Raw genomic sequence first — 24,631 nt, 5'->3', positions numbered from 1 at the left:
CATGGTCCAAACCGTGCAGAGTTTGTATATTCTCCCCATGCTTGCGTGGGCTTCCTCCGAGTGCTCTAGTTTTCTCCCACAATCCAAAAATATACTGGTAGGTTAATTTGTTTTGACAAAAAAATTAACTCTAGAATGCCTGTTTGTGCGTGTACAGTACATGTGGTAGGGAATATAGATTGCAAGCGTTGGTGGGGCAGGGACTGATGTGAATGTTCAAAAATATTCTCTGTAAAGCGCTGTGGAATATGTATGCGCCATATAAGAAACTGTTAATAATAAGAAGCAGAAGGCTTCCTTCAACATCTGGTATCCGATTACTGCATTGGAAGACATGAATACAGGCGGTTATGTAGCCCATCCAAAAATATGATTTTGTTTGCAGGCAAGATTCTTGAATTAAAATAAGATTTAACCTTAAGAGGGTGTCCATAGAATTGCCATAGAGAATTCTCTCAACGTAAAAAGGTTTAAATGTTACACATCCTTGGAGGTGATGATAGAGACCAAGGAGGCAATGTACTATTATTGTATTTTAGCAGCTTTGAAATCAACAGACATTGAGAGTAAATTTTACTATTAGATAGGTAGCATCTAATCATGCAGCATTAGATATTCAATAACTAATAGGGCTGTGTTAGAGATTTATTTCATAAGGGAAACATTATTGCAGATACCTGCATTTTTAGTAATGTGGACACTATGGGCCTTATTCGAGTTCACTCTTTCAGACAAAATCCTTCTTAAATGGACAAACCCATGTGCACTGCAGGGGGGCAGATGTAACTTGTGCAGATCTAATTAGATTTGGGTGGGGTTTTACTTCAAAGTGAGATCTATATTGCAGTGTTAAAATAAAGCAAAGAAAAAAACCCAAGAGAGTAAATCAGGCGCAAAAGGTTATATAGAAATTAAATTATACTCAATTATAATCAATTGTTAATAGGTCCACAGCATTGATTGCTGCTCCCAAAGAAAAAAGGACAAAGCCTTTCCAAAGATAAACCAAAAAACAAGAAAACCAAGAGAGCGCACTGTGTTGATCCTTTTAGTATATGTTTTTACTTAGATATATTCATTTAATACAATTAGATACATTTAAAATCAAAAAATTCACAATAATAATAATAATAAAATGCATGCAAAGAAAGCACTATAAAACTTTTTTTTATATATATATATTCCTGATAAACATCCGACTGTGTCTCCTTTAATTTATGCCAAAGAAATTAATTATGTCTCAGTTCCTTATGATACAGTTCTGGACCGATGTTATAAAGAATAGCAGTTCCTTTATATAATAAAAGTTTAGTCAAACCGACTATTTTATGGATAAGGCTCCGGATAAAAATAAATAGGTATATTACCGGCTGATGGGAAGATAGAAAAGATGCGGCAATGTTGGTCTCCTGACGAACACAAGTGTCCGCTTCTACCGGTGTTGCTCCTGATGGTGATAGAGCCGGTACCGGGAGCAGACGTTGCGGACCAGGTGACAGTTGAAAAGATGCGGCGGTGGTGTACTCCGTTAAACACAGGTGTCCGCTTCTACCGGTGTTGCTCCAGATGGTATTGGAGCCGGTACCGGGAGCAGACTTTGTGGTCCGGGTAACTGCTTGTCGGCTAACCAACCAGCGTAGCTCCGATGGATTAAGAGCTGGCGCTGGGAGCTGACAGGCTGGGTGAAGATGGAATGTACCCCAGACGTCTCGATGTGGGTGGACGTCTGTTACCGCACCTTAGCCGTAAACTTGCAAGAAGTTAATGCAGGGATCCGGGACGGTCCAGAGCTTGATAGGTAGTGGGGTATGCGGCAATATGGAATATTGGAGAGGCGGACAAAGTCGGATGAGATGAGAATCTTGACGCGTTTCTCCGTCTATAGGTCACTGACGGTTTCCTCAGAAGATGATCTGGTAGTTACCTGCACTGGTTTAAAAAGGTTGCTTGTCCAATCAATGGGAGGCAGCAATTAAATTGCACCTGTCAATTCATTCCAGGTCAGGTAATCAGGATATATACTTATGAGTATCATGCTGTGTGGACTATCATTGCTTATGTTTATACACAAAATACATAAAATTTATGTCAGCAATTTCAAAATGGCACAAGTATAATTCATATATAATAAAAAAACAATATTGTTCTAAAATTGGCATCATCGAATGTTTTTATATGGAGCTATAGATGAGTTTTAAATATACTAATATTTTCCTATTCAAATACTAGAGCCTGTTTGGCTCAAGTGTAGAGCGCCTGACTATGAACAATGTACCTCAGAATGGGTGAGTTCAAATCCCACTTCCCGACTAATGGACAAATATTTATTTTCATTTTTTATTTTATTATATTTTTATTATTCATTAATAGTATTGTTTGGACTTGTAAGTTCCAATCCCCAGACAAGAAATATATACACTATATTGTAATCTCGATTAGATTGTTATAACACCTGTTTAAAAGGAAGAAGGAGAAAGCCAATTCAGACTTTCCAAATAAAAGTGCTAATAGAGATCTAATAGAAGGGTATTTTCGCGAGTTGTCTATCAGTAACGTATATAACTATAAAAAATAAGTATAGAGAGAAAGAGAAGAGAACATTTTTCAATTAATATAAAAAACGGACCATCATTAATTAATTATATAATACGTATATTTATACAAAATTAAATACAAAAAATGGCTACACATAAATATATAAGAGTTTACTGGTACAGAATAATCTTTAGTTAAGTGGAAAGATCGATTATTAATCTTGTGATAGAGACCTTAACCAATTCGAAGGAGGAGATTACAAATTTGCTCAATTTTATATTGAATCCAACTGAGATAATAATCACAGAAAATTACTATTATTGCTATTATTGATGCTCAACCAAAAAGAAGCGGAAGGGGGAGTGGGAGAAAAAAGGGGGGAAGTGAAAAAGAGGGAGTAGAACCCCTCTAAATAACACACTATTAGGGGCACACCATGTACAGAACAATTAAATGTTATTAAGTTCTATGTTGTCATTTAAGCCTGCTGGAAACAATGTCCCTAATGCAAATATCCAGTATGCCTCTCGGGCACACAATCGTTCATACCGGTCTCCTCCTCTAGAAGTTTCCTCTACATGCTCGATGCCCTGTATTTTCAGGACTCGATGATCACCATTATGTTTGTTTTTTACATGTTTTGACAGGGAATGTTTTAGGAAACCTTTTATCGCATTTCTCCTATGTTCAAGAAATCTGGTGTTCATTGTGCGGATCGTACGGCCCACATACTGTGAACCACAAATGCATGTAATTAAATAGATTACATAGGATGTTTGACAGTCAATGTAATTTTTAATAGTAAAAGAGGAGCCCAGATGAGTCGATTGAAAGGAATTGTTTGGTATTTTTATATGTTCACAGGTCATACATTTATTTTTCTTACATTTAAAGCAACCCTTTGTTTTCATACTTTTAGATTCATCTTTTTTATTATTTCCGTCTCTAAAGTGGCTCGGAGACAGGATGTCTTTTAGTGTTTTATTTTTCTTGAAAACTATCTTGGGTTCCTTATCTAGGTGTGGGGCCAACAGATTATCACACATCAGAACTCTGTAGTTATTTTTTATAATTTCTCTCAATTGGTCCGAGTGTGTGTTGTATTTGGTTATAAATATTGGTTTGTCTAGGAAGGCAGGTTTAAGAATAGTTTTGGATTTTAGGAGGCTGCTTCTTTCTATTTGCATAGTCTCCTTTTCAGCCTTCTCCAGAAGCCATCTTGGGTAGCCCTGTTCTAGGAAAGTCTCAGTTATTTCTTTTGTTTGTTGTATGAATTGTGATTCGTCTGAACAATTTCTCTTGATTCTAGAATATTGGTTTTTTGGAATATTTTGCATCCAGGGTTTAAAGTGACAGCTATTATAGTTCAAATATCCTCCATTATCCACATCTTTTTTATAGGTTGCAGTATTTATTTTATTATCTTTTATAGAGATGGCTATATCCAAGAAATTAATGTGGGTAGTGTCTACAGTGGAAGTGAATTTGAGCCCAAAAGTGTTTAAATTAAGAGAATCTAAAAAGAGTTGTGCTAAAGTGAGATCCCCACGCCAAATAAAAAATAAATCATCAATGTATCTGCCATAGCACACCAGGTTCGCCCTGTATGGACTTTGCCACACATGTTGTTCCTCAAAAAGTCCCATATATAAATTTGCAAAGCTAGGGGCGAACCTGGTGCCCATGGCAGTGCCAAGTGACTGTAAATAAAAAACACCATTGAAAGTAAAGTAATTATGAGTGAGTATAAAGTGCACGGATTGTAAGATGAATGCTTTCCTTTCTTCACTCAGATTTCCATCCGTATCTAAATAATGTTGAAGGGCTAAAATGCCTTTTTTGTGCGGAATATTAGAATATAATGATTCAACGTCACATGTCATTAACACATAATCTGATTGCCACTCGATATCCATAATAAGTTGTAAAAACTGAGTGGTATCCTTGATGTGTGATGGAAGTGAAAAAACTAAATCTTGTAAGTGTGAATCAACGAAAGCAGACAAATTGGTTGTGAGGGACCCAACACCAGAAATTATAGGACGACCTGGGGGTGTAGTGAGGGACTTGTGAATTTTGGGTAAATGATAATAAGTGGCGACTACTGGGTAGGGGTTGTGTATATAGTGAAATTCCTTCTTGGAGATAGCCCCCTCTTCTACTGCTTTGATTAACATTGCCTTCAATTCCTGACAAAAAGGAATAGTAGGATCGGCATTTAAAACTGAATAGAATTTTTTGTTATTCAATTGACGGAGAGCTTCTGTAATATAATCTGAGGTATTTTGTATTACTACCCCGCCGCCTTTATCCGCGGCTTTTATTGTGATTGAGTCATCCTCCTTCAGACTTTTAAGGGCGTAATGCTCATTTGGGTGTAAATTATTTTTCTTTTTAAATTGTTTTTGATTTAATTTCCCACAAAATTCATTAAAGTCTTTAAGTGTTAGTGCATAAAATGCCTCAATGCATCCACTTTTGTGTTGCATAGGATAAAATTCTGACTTCTTTTTTAATATTTTGTTTCTGGTCGAATTTTCAGAATCAAAAATGGGAAGTAAATCTGTATTATTTTCCTTCTCTAAATCTTCCAAAATATTTAATGCTTGATTATCTGAAGCCTCCAATCTAATCTGGTAATGTGGTTCTTCTTGTCTCATAGATTCCTGGTTAAGAAAGTATCTTTTTCTACAGAGGTCCCTGGTGTATCTGTTTAATTCAACAAATAAATCAAATAATTGTGGTTGTTTAGAGGGGGCAAATTTAAGCCCTTTAGAAATAACTGCTTTTTCGCTTTCACTTAATTCCCTAGTGGATAAATTATATATTCCCTTCTCTCTTACTCTTTTCTTAGATTTTTGGATAGCCTTCTTCCATCCTCCTCTGGTGCCCCTGAATCTAATTCTTTCCTTTTCGGTGTATCCTGGCTTAAGATTTGGAACCTGTTGGTAGTTTTCCATATCGGGTATAGATCCTTCTCTAAAAAACTGGTTGATGTTTCTGTTGATGGAAGATTTATGATCTCCTGTCCTTGTTTGAGATGTTGGTAGCCAGTCTTAGGTCTGGCTCCTTTAGTTTGATAGTCAAAATGAGAAGAGGACATGTTTCTAAAAGGTCCTCTCCCATTAGAATTTCTCCTACGTTGGTGTGTATAATTGGATCTATTGTCATTTCTAAAGACCGGGCTTCTTATTTGATTGCCATTTTCATTGTGTCTCTCTCTGTGTGTAGAAGGGGTACGGTTATAATTAAATCTGTTCTCTTGATTTTGGAACCTTCTGTTGTAGGAGCGGACTTGATTATTTTTGTAATCAAAACTGTCTCTGGACATTTTGTTATTTTTAAATTTAATTAGGGAGTATTCAAACTCCTCTATTTTCTGGTTTAATTTCTGGTCATAATCATTAAATTCCGCGCTTACTCTAAAAGGCTCCAAAAGATTCTGTATTTTCTCAATCTCTACATTTGTAGAACTAATCTTATCATCGCGATGTGAGACAAGGAGCTCCATCAAACTAAAGGAACACTGGTCCAACACATCATTCCACTTTTTTGTTAGATTTTCATCCTCTTTGAAAGAGCATGATTTAAAAATTCTCAAACCTCGAGGTATCATTTTTTCTGTCAGATATTTCTGAAGCATTTTTTTATCTAACCAATGTCTGGTTTCAGTTTTAATTAAATCTTCTAGTTTATTGAATAATAAAGGCATATTTGGTGTATCTATATCTGGAGTTTCGATTGTTCTATCTGATGTGCCAAACATCAACCTATCTCTTCTCCTATTTCTATCTCCAACATTCGATGATGCCATCAGATCAAAACAGTGCAGCCCAAAAATATATAACAAATAGAATAAAGAAAAAAAAAAAAAACCCAAGAGAGTAAATCAGGCGCAAAAGGTTATATAGAAATTAAATTATACTCAATTATAATCAATTGTTAATAGGTCCACAGCATTGATTGCTGCTCCCAAAGAAAAAAGGACAAAGCCTTTCCAAAGATAAACCAAAAAACAAGAAAACCAAGAGAGCGCACTGTGTTGATCCTTTTAGTATATGTTTTTACTTAGATATATTCATTTAATACAATTAGATACATTTAAAATCAAAAAATTCACAATAATAATAATAATAAAATGCATGCAAAGAAAGCACTATAAAACTTTTTTTTATATATATATATTCCTGATAAACATCCGACTGTGTCTCCTTTAATTTATGCCAAAGAAATTAATTATGTCTCAGTTCCTTATGATACAGTTCTGGACCGATGTTATAAAGAATAGCAGTTCCTTTATATAATAAAAGTTTAGTCAAACCGACTATTTTATGGATAAGGCTCCGGATAAAAATAAATAGGTATATTACCGGCTGATGGGAAGATAGAAAAGATGCGGCAATGTTGGTCTCCTGACGAACACAAGTGTCCGCTTCTACCGGTGTTGCTCCTGATGGTGATAGAGCCGGTACCGGGAGCAGACGTTGCGGACCAGGTGACAGTTGAAAAGATGCGGCGGTGGTGTACTCCGTTAAACACAGGTGTCCGCTTCTACCGGTGTTGCTCCAGATGGTATTGGAGCCGGTACCGGGAGCAGACTTTGTGGTCCGGGTAACTGCTTGTCGGCTAACCAACCAGCGTAGCTCCGATGGATTAAGAGCTGGCGCTGGGAGCTGACAGGCTGGGTGAAGATGGAATGTACCCCAGACGTCTCGATGTGGGTGGACGTCTGTTACCGCACCTTAGCCGTAAACTTGCAAGAAGTTAATGCAGGGATCCGGGACGGTCCAGAGCTTGATAGGTAGTGGGGTATGCGGCAATATGGAATATTGGAGAGGCGGACAAAGTCGGATGAGATGAGAATCTTGACGCGTTTCTCCGTCTATAGGTCACTGACGGTTTCCTCAGAAGATGATCTGGTAGTTACCTGCACTGGTTTAAAAAGGTTGCTTGTCCAATCAATGGGAGGCAGCAATTAAATTGCACCTGTCAATTCATTCCAGGTCAGGTAATCAGGATATATACTTATGAGTATCATGCTGTGTGGACTATCATTGCTTATGTTTATACACAAAATACATAAAATTTATGTCAGCAATTTCAAAATGGCACAAGTATAATTCATATATAATAAAAAAACAATATTGTTCTAAAATTGGCATCATCGAATGTTTTTATATGGAGCTATAGATGAGTTTTAAATATACTAATATTTTCCTATTCAAATACTAGAGCCTGTTTGGCTCAAGTGTAGAGCGCCTGACTATGAACAATGTACCTCAGAATGGGTGAGTTCAAATCCCACTTCCCGACTAATGGACAAATATTTATTTTCATTTTTTATTTTATTATATTTTTATTATTCATTAATAGTATTGTTTGGACTTGTAAGTTCCAATCCCCAGACAAGAAATATATACACTATATTGTAATCTCGATTAGATTGTTATAACACCTGTTTAAAAGGAAGAAGGAGAAAGCCAATTCAGACTTTCCAAATAAAAGTGCTAATAGAGATCTAATAGAAGGGTATTTTCGCGAGTTGTCTATCAGTAACGTATATAACTATAAAAAATAAGTATAGAGAGAAAGAGAAGAGAAAGCAGCCAGTATTTACCCTGCAAAGAATCACCAAAAAATCACCAAATCTATTTCTATCTGCACATGTTACATCTGCCCCCCTGCAGTGCACATGGTTTTGTCCATCTAAGACGGATTTTGTCAGAAAGAGTGAACTCGAATAAGGCCCTAAGTTTATTAATTATAATTACTAAACATTTTTTTTACAGTATTCCTTTATATCTTCTTGTAAATTTAAAATAAAAAGTGGTTTTCACAGGGCCAAAAATAGCAATGATCAAAATAATCAATACCACTCGGTCACACACACTGTCTACCTTGTCCGCTCATACTGCCTGCCGGCCCGGCTAAACCGTATTGCTGCTGCACTTCTGGGATTTGTGTCCCACTGTGTAATTCTAACAAGAAACTGGAATTTGCTCTGGCTATCGGGTACTGCCAAGGGAGCAGTGAGGACCATATCCCTCACCAGTGCTGGCTGCTGTGTGCTTGGCTTTGCTCTCCACTGCCCTAATTCTCCACTGACCAGCCTCTGCTCCTCTCCGGGAGTGTAATCATGGCACTAGCTGATGACTGGTCATCACTGTCACTACAATTAGCCAAAGCAGCCATCAATTATCATGCTACCCCTAGACCTTGGAACATACACTACCCCCCCCAGAGATATATAATACTCACTCTAACCCCTATCTCCTGGTACATAAACTCACAACCCTACCCCCATGCCCCAGAAATATACAATCGCCACCCAACCCCTGTCCTTTTAGATGTGCAGTACCCTCCTCCCTGTCCATGGGCATACAGTCTATGGAGCCCTGCGGACAGGTACCTATAACCAGTTGCCGGGTGTTCAAAACAGCCAGGGTCATCTTCATGTATAGATAAACTGGGCAGCTGCACAGACCACCATAAATCTAGGGGCCTGTTAGCAGAGTCAGGTGGTGGTCACAAAAGCATCATTTTCTAAATGTCTCCCAACCTGCAAACAAAGGGTCAATGGCTGTCAGCATGCTGTTTGGTGGATGGCTGGAGCTATCCACCAATTAGAGTGCTGGCAGCTTTTGCACTGTATGGAAGCATGTGGAGAGATGGTGCAGGACTGCATGAGGGGTATGTTCTAATTGTTTTCATTGGTCCCCAGTGCACTGTGAAGCCCTTTTGCATGCAGCTAATAACCACCCCAGTTTTGTTTAATTAATTGTCTACAGTATATTCCTCTTGTACACACCAAGATGGTCTCCAGTGAGGGGACCTGGGTTTATCAACAAAATACTTCATAGTTGAGTTCTCAAGCTTGTCTCTTAATATCTCAAGACTGACCCTTATTACAGAAGCCATCTAACAGCAAAATGCTCTATACTCAAATGCCTGAATACTGAATGAGGATTTCTACATGGCCTACAGAAATGCTTTCTGACAAAAGGCATTTAATATGGGCTTTGCCTGGCAAATGACCCTCCCTGGAACTGATCATCTTCCCCCAAATCAAAACAGACCTCAGCATCATCTTTCCTTCACCATTTTTCTCCCACAAATAACAAAACAGCTCTACCTGTTCCATATGCCTGCAGAGTTGTCACCCCCTTCTTTGCCAGAATACACTCTTTTTATACAGGATCTTACCAAATCTATTTTCCATTCTCCCCTTGCCTACAGAAATTTCCTCCGGCAGTTACTTGTGTATCCCCACTACAATCTATCCTAAATACCTCAGTGAAACTAACCGCATCCCAAACCCATGTTAACCCCATTCTTTGTCCCATAATTAACTAGTACAGAGCTGGGTTTGGGGTGCGATGCCCCTGATTTGGTGTGGCTGGATAACTCAGCATTTTATTTAACACTTCTTTTGCTAATAATCTCATCACTAACACAATTTCTTTAATATTGTAAATACATTCATTAATTTTGTATCACTAGTTTTTGTAAATACAGTAGCACTGGCTTCTTAACACTCACTAGCACTTATTAACACTTTCGTTTTTTCACTGGTGTGCTGCAAGAGGCGGGCTGGGCCAGGGCTGTTACATGACAATATTAGGGTATATTCAATGCCCTTAAGACAAGCTACGATGGTGGTGAGCAGTGATGGTGAGCAGGCTCGCTGCAATTTGCTGCAAACCTTGCCGTTTAGGGAAATCCTCATCTTCCTTAGATGGTGAGGATTTCCCTGGAACTTTGAATACAGCGAGGGGCTGGCGAGGGGATTTGACAACGAGGATGGCTTGTTTTTGGCGATCCTCGATGCGCAAACCACCTCGCCAGTGGCATTGAATACCGCCCAATGTCTGCATTTATTATCAATTGTATTGCCAATTGTATTTATTACAGGTTGAGTATCCCGTATCCAAAATGCTCGGGACCAGGAGAATTTTGGATAACGGATTATTCCGTATTTTGTAATATTTTAATATTTCAATTATGTATTTTGAAGTATCTTGCATTTATGCTGTATAAACACATCAAACACATGAAATGCACACAAATATATTTTATTTGTTCAAAAAACAAGGTTTTAAAACATGAAACAAAATTTGTGTTCTATCTCAGATATTAAATTTGAATGCCAAGCAATCATTTTCTTGTACATATATAGTGCCAGTTACATATAATTCCCTCAGTAGTGCTGTTACAAATGTCCCCAGTGAGTTTTTAGCAAAATAAAAAAAAAAATTCCACTTTCTGGAATGTATGGTTTTCGGAATAATTCGGATAAGGGATATTCGGATACGGGATACTCAACCTGTATTATATATATAATGTAGTGTTCCCACTAGGTGCTTTGAGCAGGACACTGTGCCCTGACCATTTTATTAATTGTGAAATGCACTCTGTTTTGTAATTGAAGAATTGTGCCTGGAAATCTCCAGCATAGGCACACACACTAAGAGTCACACAGCACACAAAATAATAGACGGTGGAACCCAGGCCTCCTACTATATGCTGCCACACAACTGGAAGGGACAAGCCACACAACTGGAAGGGACACCCAGATGTACAGCTTCACCCTATGGATGACGCTAAATTATGTCTCTCATGTTAGTGAATAACTAGGTCTACAATCCGTCCCTTCTTTTGATTTTGCAGTAATTGCCACTTTAAAAAAACTGGAGATTTCTTACCAAATCCCTCACTTTCTGATTCTCTCACCCTATTACATTTCACCCTTAAGTATTTAAATTTCAGGACAAATCTGTGAAAAATAGGAATACTCCAGGAAAAAATTGTGACAATGGATAATTCATAAATTGTTACACAAGAACAGAAAAGGGGAGAAAAAAATATCTAAATTGGAACAGAACTTAGGCTAGGAAGATTGGTTATTCCTCAAACACTACTAGTTAATGACTAATGATAATAACAAATCCAATAATATTGTCATAAAAGGTTTGGAATATGGTTAATGATTCTCATACACATTTCTTTCTACACTCTATCATTTTAATATAGAAATAAAAAAATAAAAATTGAAGCGTCGGTAACGATACAAGGAACTCAACCTACGCAATCACATTTATGCACTTACACTTACACTGCAATTATGTCCCAGGATCCAGTGAACTTTGCAGGAAAAAAATAAACAGAAACAAAATGCTAGTAAATTATAAAATTTTCATCTCACCTTGACAATTCCACGGATGTGCATTTTTGCAATCATCTCAGCGGTATAAAGGAACATCAATAGCGTATCAAGAGCAATTGTCACATACTGTAGAGGAGGATAATGTTCGAAGGTCTTTGGGGTGTTCATACAAACGGAAATAACACTGATAATTGCACAGATGCGTAGTAATGAGTGTACCCACTGAAATAAAAGAATAATTTTATATACATTTTCTCAGTACTTCAAACAGCTACTCTACTGTATGTTTTATTTTCATCATGCACACAAATCTTTGAATTCACTAGTTCATTCATAAAAAGCATTGCTGGCTGATAAATGAAAAAAAAAAAATATATATATATATATATATATATATATATATATTTTTTTTTTTTTTTGCCAAAAAATCAGTAAGCAGTAATAAAAAAAATACAAAAAAACCCAGTTTTTTACAGGAATATAATGTAAAACATTGTTAGGAGCAGCCAAAATGACTCTCTGGGTGACATTTAATAGGATGAGAGTTTTAGTAACTTTTAAAAATCACACTTTTTGAAATCGCATTTTTTGCTGCAAATTTGCATATTTAATGAGCTGCATGTTCCGGGCGAAAAAGTGTGATAAAGTGCTATAAGGGGCGATTTTTAGTCATGAGCACCGTGGCTGGTCGGCCTTTGACGGGGTACCTGGGGGAGTGGGGACCCCCCCAAGAAAGGGGTACCCCCCCCCCCAGGCTTCACCCATCCAAGGCTGAAGCCCGGGGCTGTCACCGGCGTCCCTGGGTTTGGACGCCGGTCTGATATGGTTAAAAAAACTCATAACATTGCTTTATACAGGTGAACTAAAAGTGCCAGCAGGCCTCCCCCGCATGTTGGGACTTGGCGAACCACAAGTCCCAGCTGGCCTCCCACCTCCAGAGCCAGCTCACCCCGCACTGACAATGGGGTGAGCCGGCTTCCTCAGGCACCGATCACAGCTTCTATAGCGCTGTCTCAGCACTATAGAGGCTAATAGTGTCGTGGGCTCGATGCGTCTCCGAGGAGACACATAGCTCAGCCAATCAGGGCTGAGCTATGCATCTCCATGGAGACGCATTGACCAACCATGCTAGTAGCCTCTGTTGCACTGGGACAGCGCTATAGAAGCTGTGATCAGCGCCGAAGGAAGCCAGCTCACCTCGCTGTCAGTGCGGGGTGAGCTGGCTCTGGAGGAGGGAGTCAGCGCTGGACCCTGGGTCGGTAAGTATATTTGTGTAAAAGTGAGGTGTGTGTAATAAAGTTTGACTTTTCTGTGTGTGTGTGTTTTATTTTAACATTCTTTTTACAGGTGGACTACAAGTCCCAGCGGGCCCATTAATGCCCAGCATGCTGAAACTTGTGGTTCACCAAGTCCCCGCATGCGGGGGAGGCCTGCTGGCACTTGTAGTTCACCTGTATAAAGCAATGTTATGAATGAGTGTTTTAACCCTATCAGGCCGGCATCCAAAGCCCAGGGACGCCGGTGACAGCCCCGGTCTTCAGCCCTGGACGGGTGAAACCTAGAGGGAGGGTCCCCAGGTACCCCGTCCACGGTGCTCATGGTACAGCCGGAGGACCTTATGTAAAAAGTGTCCCCCGGCTGTGGCATGACACCGTGGGCTGCTGGAGCCAGGTGCTGGTTTCAAAATACAGGGGCCAACCAGATTTTTTTGTCCCCCGTATTTTTGGAACCAGGACTGGTGCAAGAGTCCGGGGCTGGTTTAAAAAATACGGGGGACCCCTACACTTTTTGTCCCCTGTATTTTTGGAACCAGGTCTGGCTCAATGAACCCGGGGCTGGTTATGCTCAGGAGGGGGGACCTCACGCCATTTAAAAAAATAATAATACATTTTACACATTGGTCTGTGCTTGGTTCTAGTCAATTCGCCTGTCAGAACCTGATCTGCATGTGTGGCGATTTTTACTAACATTTTTCCATTTTCACATCGCATTAAACATGCGAAAACATCTGGATGTGAGTTTCAGCGATACTAAAAATCGCACCTTCAGAATGTGCAATTCCACTTTTTTTTGCCATTTTTCGCATCTCATTAAATATGCGACTTTGAAAAAACTTGCGATTTCGCCTGTTTTTTGCCTAAAAATTGCAAAAATCACATTTTCGCATCTCATTAAATGTCACCCATAGGCATGTATTCAATGCCGGTGCGAGCGGCCGGCGAGGGGGTTAAACTGCGAGGATCGCAGAAAACCAGTGATCCTCGCAGTTTAACCCCCGCGCCGGCCGCTCGCACTATGCAACATTTCGGGGGAATCCTCGCCGTCACAGAACGGTGAGAATTCCCCTAAACTGCGAGAGCCGCGGCTAATGCAGCAAACTCGCTGTAATTAGCCTCGATTCTTGCAGTTTTTGGAGGCACATACGCCAATTCCCCCTCGCTCAAAAAACAGAGCGAGGGGGAATTTGCGTATGAGGGGGGTCAGTTGAACACTGACAGGGTGAGCGGTGACTGCAAGCAAAAAGTCCTGCTCGCAGTCACCGCTCGCCCACGGCATTGAATATATGCCATTGTGTTAGTGGGTCCGGACCATTGCTAGACCTGGGCAATGTCTCACACCAGCTGCAGATATTGGTGATAATGGCAGCCAGGGACTCCAGCTGGCTGCTCTGTTTCCTAGACCTGAGTGTTGCCTAGAAGTTGGGACATATGTGTGTGTGTGTTGTATTCGGTTATTAAGGGGGCTGGTCTGCCTGGCTCATGGCCATTGATCCCTGGTCATTGTAAAAGGCAGACAGCCCTGCACATCCTCGTCTAAATTACTATTTCCACTGCCTTATTCCTTTGCCTAAAGGCTCCCATACACATATCCAATTTGGGATGATTTTGTTTGATTTTGGAAATTGGCCCAAATCGGATGTGTTTGACACCTCATACGACTCAATGCGCGGTCCTGTGTGCATTGGGTCAGACCCTACAAATTGAATCTGCTGCAGATTCAAACTGTCCGATCGGACACATCAGCATCACATCCCGGGTGCTTTTTAGCACCCGCTGTGTATCCGGTCCGATTCCAAGGTGTGTGCCAGTGGTACTGCACTTTCTGTGTCTCCCATCCGGGCGGCGGCTGCTGTGCGGTTGTGGGTGGTGAGGAGTGGTGGAGCAGGTGGTGATCAGCGGGACGGGCACCCCGAGCAGCGGTGGATATTAGAATTTTTTTTAAAAGTGTCAAATGACTACCCGGCCTCTGATTGGCTGAGAGTGTCCCGCTGATCACCGCTCGCCCCACTGTTCCTCACCACCCGCAGCAGATCAGAGCCCGTCGCCCTCCCCACTGCTCCTCACATACCCTCCAACATGGCCCATTCCATTAGGTACAAAATACTCTATTTCTGGACTTCCCTGCCAGTGGCAGTTGCAAAGGTGGGGCTGCAGTACAGTCCAATATTCAAATAGGAGAGCCACTCCAAACATCACTGTCCTGGACTCACTGGCAGTTGATGTGACCCCCCCCCCCTCTTTGAATTTTGGACTGTGTTGGAGTCCAACCTCTGTAACTGCCAGTGGCAGGAACAGAGCATTTTGTACCTAATGGAATGGGTCATGTTGGAGGGTATGTCCTTACCACCCACTGCAGCTCTCCGGTTACATGTGATAAATGACATGTGATTTATCACATGTAAAAAATGGCACATCAAGTGCCAAATCGTACGTGAGCCTCCCGGGGAGCTGCTGGGGGGCTTACAGGAGAATTGAGTCTGACTTGTCCTTAGGACCTGGGGACCTTTAGTTCTAGTCTGGAAGCATTGTCAGCTGGGCCCTGATCACTAGCTTGCCTTGCCTTTCCAACAATTTAAAGAATCTGAAGCTAAGAGGATTATTTAGATCTGATCGCTGTTGTGCGAATTTGCAAACTGGTCCATTGTTGAATGATTGCGCAAATGTCTGGGTCACAGCACGCGTGCGCTACCTCACACAGCAAAAAAACTCAGTGAAGTTTTTATTCACAATCCAGATGCAGTTTGTTTGACAGAGAGTCAGCGTTTGGGGATGGTAACCGGCCGTTTTCTGGAAGTGCCCGGAAAAACGCAGCGCCCAGGCTTATTTAAGGGATGGTGTGTGATGTCAGCTCTGGCCTCAATCAGCCTGTTTATGTTGTAGAGCTGTGGAAGAGTCACAGTTACACACACTTGCACAGCCTGGGAAAATCATTTGATGGTGAGTGAGTTGCGTATGGATATGCAGCTGGCCACCGATCATTGGCAGAACTGCACAGGCGGGTTTCCACTCTGTCTGGGCGGTGGCTATCTGATCGCAAGTGTCTGCAAATTCGCACAGCAGCGATCAGGTCTGAATAACCCCCTAAGTGACATTGTTAAATATTCTGTAGAATTTGGGCTTGTGCATATACTCATATTGTGGATCTCACCTGTGTCTCCTGTCATTCCTGGTTCATTAATAGACTGTGCAAACTTTTCATTACTTGTGCTCTGGATTACAGCTGTGGTTTCTGTGTAAATTCTTTATTACTCTGCTGCCGAAATAGAGTACTAAGGATATCTTCATTACTGTGGATGTTCCTTACTATTTCAGTAGTCATAATGCTGTATCCTTGTGCTGCATTCAAGTTCTGGTTCTGTGTACTTTTCCATCACCTGTTTCCAACCTGTGCTAAATATTGGGGGCAATTCAGACCGGATTTGTGGATTTGCACAGCAGCCGATTAGTGATACACTGTGCATGTGCATGGCCTATAGTATACATGTGCGAGGTCATCCTGCGATGATGTCTTGCTAATCTTTATTAGTGAGGTGATTGACAGGAAGTAGGCATCTGTGGGCGGTAAGTAGCCGTTTAGTGGGAGTGCTAAGAAAAACACAGGTGTGCCAGGAAAATCACTAGGCATGCCTAGGAAATGCTATGCGTGCCTGATCATTTGTGCAACATCAGCTCCAGGCCGGATATGTCTTTTTCCATTGCGCCGCTGATTTGCGCCCAGTGTAAAAATCATTGGATGGTGAGCCTGTTACGAAGGGTTTTGGACATATTTGCACGGCTGTGAATGGATGTGTAGCCGTACACATACTTTCACACAGTGAGCACATAAATTTGCAAGGTGGGATTGCAAAGCAGGCAGCTCAACTAAATACTGGCTGTAAGAAATCCCAGCCATGCAATCAGGACTCTGAATTAGCCCCCTTGTGCTGCACACAAGATCAGACATAACTCTTTTATTGGTTAAAGCACACATCCACAGTCTGGGATGGCTACGGGAAGATAACCCTGCCAGTTCTAGCATTCCAGAGTCCAGTCTGATGTTAACTGTTTCTGTACCATCCTGCATTTACCGCAGCAATGACCAGTGGTAGCTTCTACTTATTTTTAGTAGGGAAGCTGCCACCAGCCCCCTGTCCTGTCACCTACACAGTGGATATGACTGGTGCAGGGACCAGCGCATGTGCAGATGCAGTGGAGCGACTGTGCATGCGCAAACCCGCTTCTATGGACTAAATCGGCTAGAGACCATAGAAGCATGATTCAACTTTGTGAAAGGCAGGGAGTGGCTTTCTACAGGAAGACAGCTTTCTGCTTATTGCTGCCCAGTCTGGCAGTCCCAGAGGTAGAAAACATCTCCCAATGGGCTGCCTGTAGAATCTGCGACTGACAGGTAGGGCTTCTAATAGGAACTCACTGTCACTCCCAGTGAAGCCAGTGCAGCACGTAACATATCTGGCTTCCAGGACACTGAGTGGACACTTGGGAGGCTGTAATTCTGAAGCTCATAGGTAAATCCAGGGCTATTTTTCAGTAGGCTCCAGCAGGAACTGAGGCCCTTATTCTAGTTCACTCTTTCTGACAAAATATTTCTTAGATGGACAAAACCATGTGCACTGCAGGTGAGGCAGGTGTTACTTGTGCAGAGATAATTAGATTTGGGTAGGGTTTTATATCTGCCTCACCTGCAGTGCTCATGGTTTTGTCCATCTAAGAAATATTTTGACAGAAAGAGTGAACTAGAATAAGGGCCTCAGTTCCTGCTGGAGCCTGCTGAAAAATAGCCCTGGGTAAATCTATAGACAAAGGTAATTCCCTAGGGAATATACAGGCGCTTTGACACGAGCTGTTGCTTCAAGGTAAGCTGCTGCTCAAAGGTGGGGGTAGTCACTCCCCACAAAAAAGACAAGAAAGGGGGACAAGCACAAGGCAAGTCGAGCAGCGCTATGAATAATTATACCAGATGGATTGGAAAGGTACAAATAATTTTTACTCACATAAAATACACAATAAAATACACAATATTACATAACAATATAATATATCAATAATAATATACTATTATATTGTTATGTAATATTGTGTATTTTATTGTGTATTTTATGTGAGTAAAAATTATTTGTACCTTTCCAATCCATCTGGTATAATTATTCATAGCGCTGCTCGACTTGCCTTGTGCTTGTCCCCCTTTCCTGGGTAAATCTATCCCTGGTTACCACTCCAGATAACATCTTGAGGTCTCGATCCAACTGTGTTAGCCCCTACACTTAAGTCCTGGCAGCCACCTATGTACCGGTGCGCAAATCAAGCACTAAGTTGGTGGCTGTTGTATATACAGTAGGTGGAAGACTTTTTTGTAGGCTATAGGGGTCTTACACAATTGAACTGGAGTTCCCTAACATACATAGAATTGAAGTAGTCATCACCCAGTTTTCCTTGGTTTCATATGGGGGTACGAGAGGTACAAAGAAGAGGATGGAAAGAGGAAATGATGGGATAGGACTAGAAGAATAAAGAGGAAAAAAAATCACTGCAATTGCAGCTAAGGGTATTTGATATTAAAGTAAAGAACTATGGACCTTAGTCTTTTTCACACACAGCGTTGCAAACTTTCCAGAGCTGCGTGTGATTTCGACGCCACCTGCCGCTTGCAATGCTGCCTGCCCCCCTCGCTCGCTGAATTTGCCTGCATGGCTGTGAATGGATGTTTTGCATAAACATCCATTCGCAGCCTAGTGGGCGAGGACCACATCATTTGATGGTCCCCGACCATCGAATGATGTGGAACAAGCACATTCGCACCCAGCGTCTGCACATGCGCAGAAATGCGCATGTGCAGATGTCAAAAATTGCTCCCCTGTGCGACCGTGCGGGGGAGGGAATGGACCTGAATTAGGTCTTATACAGTATGTGCCCAAAGCAGGGGTATTTAAGAATGACAATGTGGTAACCATTTCCAGGTCAGCAGAACAAACAGAGGACAGACAACAAAAATAGCCATTTTATGCGATAAAGCAATATATTCACCCCACCAGATCCCAGTGACACCCCTGGTGTCACCAGAAAATACTGATATAAAAATACTAATTCAGCCAACAAAATCGCTGCCTATACAGCATATGCTATCTTTCTGCGGGTTGGCAGAGGATCCTGATCTGCTCCAAGAGGATGTGTCTTGGGATAAAAAGGTAAGTCTCTTCAATATGGTAATTCTCTAAATTTACTTTTCTCTTCTTAAGATCAGAGAATGACGGGAGTAGGTTACTCCAATGTTTAGCAGCAAGACTCGTCTTTACCACCGCAGGAATGTATATTTTATTCTAATGTATTTATCACTTGAACAGTCTCATCCTTTGCTTACTTCCATTTGCCTCCATGTACTCTAGAAGTTACATATAGGGAGCAAAGGAACTTATATAAACAGTCTGCTCTGATTTTACTTCATGTGAGGTAAGTACAGTGCTGTATGTGAAGAAAGTAACTTAAAATGTCATGTTGGCTATACTTGCAATTAAATATGGCAGTGTGCATTGAGTAACTTCTGAATTGTTACACAAGTTGTCAATCAGTTAATTGTATTCGATATAGTGGACCCTTAGCTTTCTCTTGTAATTCACTACATATTGAACTTATTATACATCCAGGAAGGATATAAGGAGTTGTTGAACAATAAAAAAGGCAACCGGAAAAGCCAAGTACTGTAGCAAACTTACTGGCTTATTGATCCATAGGATATCTGCATTATCAGACAGTGATTCGTCGGGTCCGAAATCTGTAACTGGTTGGGCTTCTACTCTTGAACTCTGCTTTCGCTTCAGCATACTGTTGTCACTTTTGGTTTTCTGCAATAAAAAAAAATATCTTGTGAACAAAAGCAATCCCTGAAAGTATTTGTTTTACTGTAAATGACGCCTTCATAGGAACAACCACAAAATCATGCACACAAAATTTACTGTATCTTTTAAAAGTGATATAAATACACCCTACATAACAATGGCACAACCTCCACCCTCACCTTACATTAATGAGCACATATAAGGGTAAATAAAATTACTTAGTACTCATGTCATTAATTATGGAGTGTTTAATTATCAGTGATGGCCACAGTGTGCAGGTGTTCAGACTGTTTTTCTAGACCACAAGTTCTCAAAATTGGTTCTCAGGACCCCAAACAGTTTCCAGGTCACCTGTGAATTTTTAAAATGTGACAGTGGTGATACACAGTGCTCCTGCTGGGTGACCTGTGTGGGGTCCTGATGACTGGTGATAACCACTGCTCTAAACCTTACATCCGTAACATCAGAAAGGTCTTCAAGGGTCAGGGGAAATCCCTAGTGGGTATCAATGTCTAAAGGCCCCACCCATTCCTCTAATGTCAGGTTCTATCTATCTAGACACTGTGCACTCAAATTCTACATTATTACTTATTAGAGGGTCAGTTACAGGGTAGAGCAAATCCACTGCGCTTAGCAAGCAGTACTACATAAGGCCCTATTTTCATGTCTTCAGCTCAAGGAACAGATTATGGGGCAGATATAACAACTAGTTAAACAACTCGTTCTGAATGATATATGATGCTCCAGCCAATCAGCACCTGTCATGCATTTGAACAATGACTTGAGTGGATTGGCTAGAGCACCATTTATAATATGTAACATTGATAAATCTGCCCCTAAATGTCCGTCTTATACTAATGTATTGCTGCCTCTACAGATCTCACTTTCTACTGTAAAACAATCCTTTGGATTTGAATGCACTACTGAGATACAGAAAAACCAAATCTCAAACTATCTTCTAACCAAGTACAATATGTAGCTCATGCTTTATGTTTTCACCATGTGTAATGTTAAAATAAAATACCAAGTCATTAATAAGCTTTATTTACATCACCCTCACTGGAAATAAAGGAGGTCACGATAAGAACCGCAGTTTACACTGAATACCAGATGCTGGCGATTAATCTAATTAATTAGAACACTTAATAATAATAGCAGCATCTGACAGCATTTATGGTGTCAGCAGAGGTAACTGTCAATCCCTTGTAGTAAATATAAACACACAAGAGGCTAAATACTGAAATGATTGACAGTTACCTCTGCTCAGATTAAAGATTTTTTTACAATTAAATATATATTCCCAAAACTAACTGGATAGATAGCTTAATTTATACTATAACAGTGGAATGTGTACCTCTAACATATCTCCAGTATTCTGTAGCGAGGCCGCCCATGCACGTGAAAGGGAGCATGGCTTTGTGCCCATGAGGTATGATATGTTGGGGGTGTGCCATCAGTTGCTAAATAGGGGGCCCTTACAAACTTTTGCTATGGGGCCTACAAATATCAAGTTAAGCCCCTGGGTGCAAGCCCTGGACTTCATCAACTGCTGCCCTAGCCTTTCCCAGTACTAAATGGATGCTGCACACATTGGACCTTATTCTGGTCCACACGCAATGTTGCAAATTTTGCAGCGTTGAGTGTGGATGTAATGCCACCAGCAGAAATGCACCTGCGCATGTGCAGACACTGAACATCGCTCCCCTGCACGTAGACGCAGGGGAACGGGTAAATCAGAATAGAGGCCATTGACCGCTACTATGCTATGCCATATGGACATAGACCTCCAAAACTCTTCCACAAAAAGTGAAACAGTGCCCAAAAAGCAGGACAATCCTGCTGAAATTGTGATGATTGGGAGGTATGCCTCTGATATAGTAAAAACAGCAAATACTGATACCAATAAACTATAAGTAATGTGTTCTATCTCCATTGAATTTACTTTCTTAAAGGTCTATAAAGATGATGGTCACCCAAAAAGAAGAAAACCCCAAAAAATGGATGTTTCCAGTCCCATGCTGAAAAGCACTTGGGCTCATTTGATTCCCGGAGGCTCTGGATCTGGGTCTCTACTGAGGTGTGATCAAAGCAGAGAGCTAAACCAGCTAATCATAAGCCTAAACTTTGGGAAACTGCTTGTGAGACAATGGGGCAGATTTATTAAGCCTTCAAAAGAGATAAATGCAAGGGCGATAAAGAGAGATAAACATCCAGCCAACCACCTCATAACTGCCATGTTATAGGCTGTGTTTGAAACACGTCATTGACGAGCTGATTGACTGGACGTTTATCTCTCCTTATCACCCTCATATTTATCACTTTTGAAGGCTTAATACATCTGCCCGACTGGCAGGGAGTGGAGACCAGTTGTTTCCTGCTTATGAGATAGATGTAAGAAGCAGTGATAAAGGGAGAAGTGAGCCAGAGGAGAAGTGGCCCATGTCAACCAATCAGCTGCTCTGTATAATTGTATATTATGCAAAGCATAGATGTTATTGTACTCAGGGGCGAATTTAACGGCCAGGCCGCCCCTAGGCACAAAATATTTGGCCGCCCCCCCCCCCCGTATATATGCACATGTGATATAGATATATATATATATATATATATATATATATAAAATGCTGGAATGAGAGGTGCCACTACTGCAAGGACAAGCAGTGCCGGACCCTTGGGAGAGTATATATATATATATATATCGATAGATCGAACTTATGGAAGCACAATAAATAGTGGGACACACATGCACATGGAGGAACACACTGTTAACATGAAAATGTATTATCACTTACTGTGTGTTTAATAGTAGGGATGCAAACAGTTAAACTGTCTGCTCCAGACACATCCCGCACAGTGCAGCAGCAGCAGCAGTATGAGGAGAGGAAGGAGGGTTCACTGACTGCAGGGAGAATAGTTCCATGCCTCAAGTAGTAAGGAACATAAAACACAAGCAGCGTAACTCTTTTGGACAGCTTGTGTGGACGGGACTCCGGAAGGTGGACGGACTCCGGAGTTTCAGAGCTTCAGGCTGTCTGTCAGCGTGTGACATATGCCTGCATGCACTGCTCAGAAGGGAGGGACGGGACGGTCTCTTCATGCTGCCGACGCTGCTGCCCAGAGCGTGACAGGTACAGCGGCGGCAGCAGCGCACAGGCACAGTAGTGGGGAATCGTGGGATGCAGAGAGTAGAGAGCTCCTTCCTGCTGACCATCTTTTATTGAGCGGCGAACGTGTCTGAGTGACAGCAGGTGCCGCCCATGACAGGTGCCGCCCCTAGGCCCGTGCCTCACGGGCCTAGTGACAAATCCGGCCCTGATTGTACTTCAATGCTGATTGGTTGTCATGGGCCTCATTTCCACTAGATCTGCTTCTTCATCTTTTGTCAGTACTTGCCTGCTTTGTGTATCAGGACCCTGAAACTTATTCTGTCCATGTTATGCTTGTATGTCTACCTCCTCCATTTTTACAAATATATGCACTGGAACCCAGGCTTTACTTGATCTTGCTCATTATCTGTTACATACTATTATTCTCTGTAGTGTTATTGGCCACACCTTTACCTACTGTACAGTAGATCTTGTTATTGGGATTCTCCAATGAGCCAACTCTATTCTAGTAAAATTATAAAATAACAGAAACACTTAGCAAGGACCTCAGCTCACATTACTGAAGCACTTCTAATTGAATCTCTCCAAATGCCGCATGTATAATTAGCAGCTATGCAAACTAGAATTGATGAATTGCAAGTAGCTCCTGCAGTGGGAGCTGTTGTCCCCACTTCTAATTCAGATCCAGAACTATTGATTAAGCTCCTAAAGAAACTCAATGACGAAAGTACACAGTACTGATGCAGAGCAGTGGAAGGGTGCATACGGATAGCCAGGTCGAACGAAACAATATTATAATGATTGTATGAATACTTATTGGACTATATGGAGCCACCTTGATCAACTTAGGGATCTCTGTATTGCCGCATACTGATGTTATACAAAATGCATAAATTACTTTTTCCTTTATGCATTTTGTATAACATCAGTATGTGGCAATACAGAGATCCCTAAATTGATCAAGATTGAAGAGCCCTACTAGCTCCATAAGTTACCCTGCTATGCCTAGACTGCCTATGCATACACCTAAAGCTCAGTATTCATAACCTAATTGTAGGAATATGGGGTCCCCTAAAAAAAGTTTATATCCTAGAGAACTTAAACTATCTATGCCTTTATTTGGCCAGCCCATTTACTAAGATGGGAGTTCTATTGAAGATGGGATGTCTTGAAGATATGATGTTGTGCATAGCAACCAATAAGATTCTATCTAGTATCTTCTAGAAGGTGCTGAATAAATAAGAAGTAGAATCTGAATGGTTGCTATGGGCAACATCCCATCTTTAATAGACCTCTCAACTTGGTAACGTTACCCCTCATTTGCTAAATATACTCTATAAACAAAAGGGAATAACCTTTTAGGAAATTCTATTACCCAACTCCTTAAATTGGGTAATTTTATTAAAAGCCCTCTTAATACTAATTAGACCCAAAAAGTAATGCCTATTTCCCTATAGATTGAGGGCCCTATAGAGCAGGGCCTTCATACTGTTGACTGTCTGTAAATTACCAGTTTCTTGTATAACTGTCTCCTATTGTAAAGCGCAATGGAATAGGTATGCGCTATAAAAGAAACTGTTATTAAATATATAAATGTCCCTACCAATATGTTATCACACATACACACCTCTCATACAGATGCGGGCTTACACACATACTTAAATGCACACACAAACACCTTATTCACTCAGACGTGCACACACATGCCTTTTTTCA

General features: G+C 41.0%; 1 protein-coding gene across 3 annotated transcripts in view; it reads right to left on the bottom strand.

Annotated features, from left to right (window-relative positions):
* Nucleotides 1-24,631, bottom strand: part of NALCN (sodium leak channel, non-selective) — a 511,286-nt gene that overhangs the window by 429,617 nt on the left and 57,038 nt on the right. For all 3 annotated transcript variants that reach the window (XM_083168621.1, XM_083168622.1, XM_083168623.1), the window contains 2 exons: nt 19,686-19,814; nt 11,738-11,920 (listed from right to left, as the gene is read on the bottom strand). In XM_083168621.1, coding sequence (XP_083024747.1) covers nt 11,738-11,920; nt 19,686-19,814 — 312 coding nt within the window. The remainder of the gene's footprint in view (nt 1-11,737; nt 11,921-19,685; nt 19,815-24,631) is intronic.

Source organism: Crinia signifera, chromosome 2 (assembly GCF_055691185.1).
Source record: "Crinia signifera chromosome 2, ASM5569118v1, whole genome shotgun sequence".
In the NCBI taxonomy this organism is placed as follows: Eukaryota; Metazoa; Chordata; class Amphibia; order Anura; family Myobatrachidae; genus Crinia; species Crinia signifera.
The sequence above is the reverse complement of the archived record's forward strand: the minus strand, read 5'-3'. Positions and strand labels throughout refer to the sequence as shown.